The sequence below is a fragment of the Aspergillus ambiguus genome (assembly GCF_047715705.1).
Source record: "Aspergillus ambiguus strain CBS 117.58 unplaced genomic scaffold BDV59scaffold_43, whole genome shotgun sequence".
NCBI classification, from domain to species: domain Eukaryota; kingdom Fungi; phylum Ascomycota; class Eurotiomycetes; order Eurotiales; family Aspergillaceae; genus Aspergillus; species Aspergillus ambiguus.
The window spans coordinates 1-7794 of NW_027395556.1; the positions used below are offsets into that span (position 1 = coordinate 1).

The 7794-nt window shown below is 46.7% G+C and overlaps 3 protein-coding genes across 3 annotated transcripts; 2 read left to right on the forward strand and 1 right to left on the reverse strand.

Annotated features, from left to right (window-relative positions):
* Positions 1-62: 62 nt before the first annotated feature.
* On the reverse strand, positions 63-1440 carry BDV59DRAFT_195730 (uncharacterized protein; the record flags this gene model as incomplete). The annotated part of the gene is made up of 5 exons (XM_073692622.1): positions 63-175; positions 209-383; positions 431-474; positions 517-899; positions 944-1440. 5 exons carry the CDS (start codon positions 1438-1440, stop codon positions 63-65), a joined length of 1212 nt encoding a protein of 403 aa, XP_073544072.1.
* A 2019-nt stretch (positions 1441-3459) lies between these two features.
* On the forward strand, positions 3460-3752 carry BDV59DRAFT_186614 (uncharacterized protein; the record flags this gene model as incomplete). Its single annotated transcript, XM_073691054.1, has 1 exon — positions 3460-3752. One exon carries the CDS (start codon positions 3463-3465, stop codon positions 3652-3654), a length of 192 nt encoding a protein of 63 aa, XP_073544073.1. The 3' UTR covers positions 3655-3752.
* A 607-nt stretch (positions 3753-4359) lies between these two features.
* BDV59DRAFT_186616 (KilA-N domain-containing protein) lies at positions 4360-6282 on the forward strand. The gene is made up of 6 exons (XM_073691055.1): positions 4360-4430; positions 4493-4731; positions 4844-5052; positions 5118-5280; positions 5336-6191; positions 6246-6282. The coding sequence occupies exons 2-6, from the start codon at positions 4674-4676 to the stop codon at positions 6268-6270; spliced, it is 1311 nt and encodes a 436-aa protein (XP_073544074.1). The 5' UTR covers positions 4360-4430; positions 4493-4673; the 3' UTR covers positions 6271-6282.
* Positions 6283-7794: the final 1512 nt, after the last annotated feature.

Sequence of the window (7794 nt, forward strand, 5' to 3'; positions counted from 1 at the left end):
ACGACAAAATTTCAGAGTTTCTTCAGGTAGATATTCATCAGGATCTAAAGAAAAGTAAACTATTAGCTTTGTATGAGAAGAAGAAGGAATAGAACTATACCAAATTCCTGTACATCCTGCTTTAGCTGTTGCAGAGTAGGCTCATTGACTAGGTGACCATAATTCTGAATATTCTCTGGAGGATAATGATAAAGCATGTACGGCTTGCCTTCAACTGAATTTGGACGCTTTAGTTGCCGTCGGATTCGATGCATATTCCATGTCTGAACATATTGGTAGACCTCTGTACGAAGGAGAGGAATGTAAATAGCGTATAAAGCAATCTGATCTGCTAGAGATGATTTAGAAAATACACCGTCTTCTCTTAGAGAAGCAAAGTATACCTAATTTTATTAGTATATATCTTGTACAAGAATCCAAGAAAACTTACTCGCCATTTAAATAAAGCAGTTTTGGAAAGCTGTTCCCACCAAGCTTCAATTCTCTAATTCTCTGTACTTCGGCCAGAAAACCAACAGTGTGAAAGCTGGAGACTAGGCTCTTGTACACGTCGAAGCTGGAAATAAGCAGATTGGAAAAGAGTTATCTCTGAGCCCTGATCAGAACGAATTTTCGATGGCTGTAGTCGTACATCTTCTATAGTATCTAGATACTGACGAAGAACACTGACTGCTGTACGAGCTGTAATCCCGCAGTAGATCCATATAATATAGCGAGAGTATGCATCAATTGCTGCATAGATTTCGATCCCGTACGGCTCCAATTTGAGATAGCCATCAACTGACCAAATATAATTCGGCCCAGGTACAATATATTCGCCACGTTTTCGTTGGAGGTCGTACTTGCGGCGTTGTACAGCGTCAGGAAGAACAGTCTTATAAGCAGAGAAAAGACGATCACTAAATTTATTAGCAAATGTACGAAAGAAAGGAAGATATCTTACCGTCCAATAATAAAGCCTTTATTTCGGATATACCGATGGAGCATCTCTTTTCCATATCCTTGGATAATTCCTTTCTCTGCTTCTTGTACGAGAACATCGAGAATCTCCTCTCTCTGTAATTGTTGAGTAATAGGATCCTTAGTTCGTCGATAAAGACCAAGATTTATACGTAAACGCCTTAGCGTACGACTAGAGATAGAATATCCTTCTTTCTCTAGAACTTGAAGTATTTCTCGGTCTTCCAATCCAACCTGAAAGAATAGAACACGGATTCGAGCGTGAAGAAGAGAACTAGAACTAGTCGTACGATCCTGCCGATAGACACCCCATTGTTGAAGACGATTTTCAAGCGTACGCTTGCTGATTTGGAAGCTATACTCGTCCTGAATATAGGCAAGAATAGAATTGACTGATAAATGAGATGAATATAATGAAAGAATTTGGTCTTTGTACGGTTCAAGATTGATTGCCTTCCGGCCAGAATTTGAAGAAGCCATGATAGATAAAAAGAAAGGAGGGGGGAAAGAGAGAGAGCGAGATTACTATATAGAAAAGAAAGACCCCTGTACGAGATAGTATGACCAATCAAATCATATAGAATCTCTATCTAACCGAAAATGGTAAGCGGAGGCAGCTGCGGTGAAGGGACTTAGCGAGATATTCTATTGTTGCGGAGTGGCCGCAATGGCTTGCCGTAAACGCCAGTCGCCAGAGGGACGTGACAATAATCAGTAACCAATGATTGAGGGCTGGAATCCTGGTCACCTCGAAGTTGAGGTTGTGCCATTGGTATATATATGACTTTGATCGCGAGAGACATGCCTGCCCTTCTGCTATTATGTCAGTTGTTTCTCTTGTTCTGCATAGAGCCTTCAAACAACTAGGTCGTCTCTAGGCTAAATGACCCAAGTAGCAGTCCTTTCCGTTTCAATATAGGTAGTAATATGTATGGAACTACGCATCCACCCCGGGAGAAAAAAAACATTGGACATAGATAATATTGACTTGTCTAGGACTCAAGTGTGGACGCATACGCGACCTGAGGAACTCGATTGCATTATAGTGGTTGATCAAATTTCTTTCCTGTACCCGGAAGGGGAGTCGACAACAGCCACCGTGCTACATGCCCCCTATTGGGCCAAGCTAAAGTGATGTAAATGGCCATCCCTAAGCTCCCGAGGCAAAAAAGACCAGACTGGACTATATCTGCCTCCGCCCTTAGTTCTTCCTAAGTGGGCAATTATACCTCATACTTCACTCCTAATAAATATAGCCGGTTATATATCTGTTACCTAGTATTAATTTGTGCTTTAACAAATAACATCCCCGACAGTATTACTGAGCGAGGCATTGAGCGAGATTTCCTTTTAGGGAAGATTCGTCCGAAGCCTTACTTTAGATGATCTTCAAGGTTTACGTCAATTTTGTATCCAAGGTACTGCCAGCAATTGATGTGGGGCGTATGGGGTGTGGGGAAATGCTGCAAGTGTAAGCATGGTTGGGGACTCTGGGCACTCGTTAGCAAATTTTTGAGACTAGAAGCGCCACCAGCTGGGAACAATGTGGGCAGCGTGCCGAATGGGACTATATATGCTGATTCCCGCTAATTATCTTCCTGCGCGTCTCTAGTGACGTGTTGCGGCCGGGAACAGTGCGCTCGAATAATTCAAATCGTATCACCATGCATGGTCAGGATTCCAACAAAATCCACCGCTACTTGCTCGTGCAGAGTCAATCCACCAATCGTTGTCTCCGCGCACCGCTTCTGTTGTCTATACGGCCCATCGTAAACAGTGTTAACCCCTGGTGGCTAAGCTGAAGAAGGTAGCTCTATCACGTTATCACTGACCCCGCCTAGGCAATGGTTGATAGACATCACACGTTAACTGGTTAACTATAATTATCTATGATGTAAGCGCGCCTAGGCGAAGTAAAATAAGAGGTCCCTCGAGGTCCTATTTCAACATAAATAGGCCATACGATAACCAGAGTTGCGAGTGATTGTGCAAGATAATCCAACTGGATAACTAGCATACACAATAGTTGCCTACTGCCATATATTCGGCAATATCAATATGCCGGTAAGTAATAGGTATCATAACACTAACTACTACTTAAGGAAGATGTTAACATCCATGACTCTAATAGCTCATCGAATACACACACATTCGGGAATGCGGGAGTCTTTGAGGATAAGAAGGACGAAGTGAACAAGTCAGTTCCGTGATATACCTGATAGGATACGGGGTAATTGCAAATATTCTATATAGGATCATTGTAGATGACAGTAGAGAATATGAGTGGCCTTGTAACTCCAATATTTTTCCTCCAATTTGTGTCTCCCCGTGAGTCTTCCTCCATTCCTGCTACTGAGTGTGTCAGAACTGACTGAAGATGCACCTCAGGCCACTATCAGAGGAAGCTATTGAAAGGTTGACGGATATAGAAGGAGTCGAGATACTTCAACAACATGATGACAATTAATTAGAGACTGCCTGTGAGACCTAGCGATTACTGCTATGTTTATTATCTGCACCAAGCCATCCAAGAGTGAAGCGGTGAGACTGTGTGTTTTAAGTGGCTGCTTCTGTTACTGCGTTTGGGATTTTCCGCTTTTCCTTGGTCACATGCTTATTTTTATCTCTCAAACTGATCGGATGGGTAATGTGAGCATATCGATGCTCAGGAATTGTTTTGAAGACTGCATGTAGGCCCTGGAGATGGAAGATTTGTGGGCAGAGAAGGTGGCTCCTCCTTTTCCTTCCCGTTTCTGCAGCTTTGTTAGTTTCGTTGAATGCACTCTGTTTCTCTGCAGACTTGGTTCCTCGCAGGTAACACATTCTATCATCCTTTTCCCATCTATATGACAGTATAGATAGCTGCAGAGATAACTAGGTAGTGGGTCTATCTAGAAGATTACTATTTACCCCCTTCGAAGGTTGCTCTTAGTTCAATTCTACTGATCTTCCAGGATACAGCAAGATCGGATTGGATAGACCTGTGAAGATATATTAGTTACTACGCGTATTGACTTACTATCTAGATCAGATTCCCAGTATCTCAATTATGTTTTAGCTATGTCATTTCTATTATCTTCTATTTACCTAGGTCAGAATAGTCTGATATGACTATTATGCCAGAGTTGCTCCGTACGGTGAATGATTGACCTACTCGTCCTCAGCAAGTTTGGATGCGTCACGGGGACAACGGTGTGGGCCTGAAATCCCCGGCAGCGATACCATTCCGTACGAGCAGAATTCCGGAAGGATATTGGGGGGTGTGCTCTCTCCCCCTGTGATTGGCTTCTGGGTAGTCCCCATCGGGCTAGTCGATACCCGCTGCGAAACGATACCGTCAGACGCGTTCTTCGCCCAACGTCCGGCATCTTTTCCTCCTGAACTCGACCAACTGCGCAACTCTTCCTCTATCAAATCTCGTCCGTCTGATCGGGATTTCATTATCGTCTATACCTTGTCGCGCGCATCTGGTCTGTGTGCCCTCCCCTGGGTTCGATTCTTCCCCCAAACTCAATTCGCCTTCCTTTCCCAGTTCGGTACGCTTCCGTCGTACCCAGTGACGTCTTAACCCTCCCTCGACCTCGACGCGCCTGCAACGTGGCCGACATTTTGGCGTCGCATCCCATATTACCCTTTCCTGAACGCCAACTCCGCCCCCCGTCTGCCCATCTCTCTTCCCCTTTTTCTATAAAATCCTACAGTCTCCTTTCATCATGCGCTCTCTTCCGAAGAAAAACAACCCGCTCATCCAGTCGGATGCTGCTCCTGCCTGTAAGCTCACCTTTCTCTCCGCTTTCGTCGCGCCCCCGGGGGGTCCCGCTTTCTCCAGCTCCCCGGGATCACACGACGCCCGACAAGCTCATGCATGCTCATGCGATCGCAGATGAGGAGTTGTTGTCGCGCCGCCGCCTCGGAAAGACAAATCTCGCAGTGAAGCCGACACAAATCGGCACGTCGAATGCGACCAAGCCCGAGAATCTCGGACCTTTCGAATATGCGCATCTGCGCGCGCCTTTGCCGAAAGACCTCAAGGGCTCGGAGATCTTCCCTTCGCACACCCCTCAGCAACACCCGGAAACCTATTTCCTCATGGTGAGTCGCGTCCCCTCGGATGGATGCCATCGCGTGGCTAACTGACCATTCCTTACCTTCGACAGAGACGCAGCAAAGATGGCTTCGTCAGCGCCACGGGGATGTTCAAAATCGCTTTTCCCTGGGCCAAACTCGACGAGGAGCGCTCTGAGCGGGAGTATCTGAAGTCGCGGGAGGAGACCAGCGAGGATGAAATCGCTGGAAATGTCTGGATCTCGCCTCTACTCGGTAAGCGCGCTTCACGCCCAGTCGCACCTTGGTCGGTCTAACGGACCCTATCTAGCTCTGGAATTGGCCCGAGAATATCAAATGTACGATTGGGTTAGAGCCTTGCTTGATCCCACAGATATCGTTCAAAGCCCTTCCAGCGCGAAGAAGCAGATCACGCCGCCCCCCCGTTTCGATCTGCCCCCGATTGAAGCCCCGGCTCAGCTCACAGCTACCTCCACGCGGTCCCGGCGCGCCCGGTCTGCGTCCCCCAGCAAGAAGACTGGCTCCCCCCGCAAGCCGAGACAGACCCGCGCTATGAAGGATGCCAATACGGCGGCAACAATCGAAGCTAATGCGAACCTGCAATCGTCCCTGGATGCTACCGCCGAAACGGAATCCGTCAACGGAACGGTCGCTACCAGCGTCGAGGATGTGGAAGAGAAGGTCGTCGCTAGCCCCAAAAAGTCCAGATCGAAGAAGTCCTCCAAGTCCACCCGCGCGGAAGGCGAGGAGGCCAAGGAAGAGGAGGCTGCTGTTGATGCTGAAACGCAGCCCAAGGAGCGGAAGGAGATTCACACCACTGTCTCTGTGGACATGCCTATTAGTCTGCCTGAAGCCCCTTCTGCAGCGGAGACCGAAAAGATGATCGCCCAGGCCCAGGAGATGGTGGAAGAGGCTGCCAAGCACCAGGCTGCTGAGGTCGCAGAAGCCGTATCTTCTGGATCTAAGACGGCCAAATCTCTAGCTGCAGCCGTGTCATCAAAGGCCGCTAAGAAGCGCAACATTGAAGAAGCCCTGAGCGAAGATGAGGAGGATGAAGAAACTAAGGCCCTCCGGGTCAAGCGGGCGAGAGTCCTGGAAGAGAAGTTGAAGCGCGAGCGGGTTCGCAACCGGGCCCTCGTTGGTGTTACCGCTGCTTTTGCACTTGCGTGAGTTCTACCATTCGTGACATTTTCGAACACACTTGACTAATGCACCAATAGGGCATCCATTCCCTACTTCTTCTAGATTACCGTTTCCTTTTTTTTTTTTTTTTTTTTTTTTTGAATATCGGGCAAAACAGCCGCTTTCATACGTGCTGCCCATTGATGAGACCACCGTCTCGTGCCTCGGTCCCAGCCTTTTACGCCTCTCTCCCTATGACTCGTTATGCGTTCCATGCGGAGGCCTAGATAGTCGACTGGTTGTTTCTACGAAACGATGAGACATCTAACCTTCTGCTTTGTATACCCCTTCCCCTTTATCCCATTCCCCCATTCCCCCTCCTAGTTCTTCTCCGGGGTAGACTCCAGCCGTTTCCCCCCTTCGAGCATTGTGATAAATTATCTCCCCGTCCAAAATTCCCATGTATTGTGTTAGTCCTTATCCTTTTTCTAATGGCGAATTGGTGGCTCCAAGAAGAGACGCAGTATCCTGTTTCTGTCTTGGACATCGAAGAGTTGGTCCTGGAGATCGAGAGAAGTTTCCACACCTGATTTCGTTCTTTACATGTGCCGTCTCTTTATTCCCTTCTGGATACCAGATATGGTTTATAATCTCGTGTTTCTTTTCCTTTTTATTCCTCGTTTTGATCACCAGCTGATCTTGGGAACCGTCCTGGAGCATGTGCCGAAGTTTGTTAGTGATAGTTGTTGAATGGGGTATTGATACGGTGAATAGCAGATGAACATTATATGAATATGATCGATTAATTCCAATCTAATGCGAGGAAGCTTGGCTGGCCAAGTTAATGATGCCATGGAGGTTGCCAGTGTATACCCTACCATACCTAGCGTAGCACTGTCCTTGTAACTTGCGTTTGATGGAAACACCCATGTCGGTCTTATTAGTCAGTGACAACGAAGACGAAGCCTTCTATCCGTTATTCGCAACGTTTCTGCAAACGACAGCTACTTTGTCTATTGTCTTTGGGGTCAACCTGTCCACGGAGCAATCGTAGACCCCTACATAATGTAGAAAGCAACTTTTCCGCATACAATCAGGACTGATTGCGATTGGAATAACCAGAATCTACAAGTACCTCATTATCACCGATTGACAAAACTATAAACTACTAGGAGATCGTCCATGTATTAACTGTCGTCGTTTTACAAAGCCACGTAAGTCGCTTACCGGGAAGATGAATGGCATATATTAAATGCCATATAAGCGAGAAAAGGGAATGATCGAGCTCTTGTGACTTTATATGGTGAATATAATAAGCCTCTGGCTAGCCTTTATATAGCCTTCCTCCCTGCTTATGGCTTCTGTGGACAACAACCGATCTTACCCCCACGGTTGGCTCTGTGATGGCTCTTTCTATGATGGAACTTATCATTATTCAAGATTAGGAGGTCTTGCCTATTTATATCCGCTGTCAGAATGCTGCCGTCCTGGTGACGAGAGACGGCGATTTAGTATATATAGAGACGTTCGAAACTGTCTCCTCGAAATGAGCCTGTGTATTCCAGGGTCGGTCATTCAAAGCGCTAATTTCCCAGACTAACCTTTGCATTAGACCAAAGCAGAACAAAAGCAAAAGTAAACAAGGCT

Excerpts from the sequence above, each read along its gene's own strand:
- BDV59DRAFT_186616 (XM_073691055.1), top strand. The coding sequence starts at position 4,674 with ATGCGCTCTCTTCCGAAGAAAAACAACCCGCTCATCCAGTCGGATGCT. Across the intron at positions 5,281-5,335 it reads CTGGATCTCGCCTCTACTCG|CTCTGGAATTGGCCCGAGAA; the intron begins GTAAGCGCGCTT and ends GACCCTATCTAG. Across the intron at positions 6,192-6,245 it reads ACCGCTGCTTTTGCACTTGC|GGCATCCATTCCCTACTTCT; the intron begins GTGAGTTCTACC and ends ATGCACCAATAG.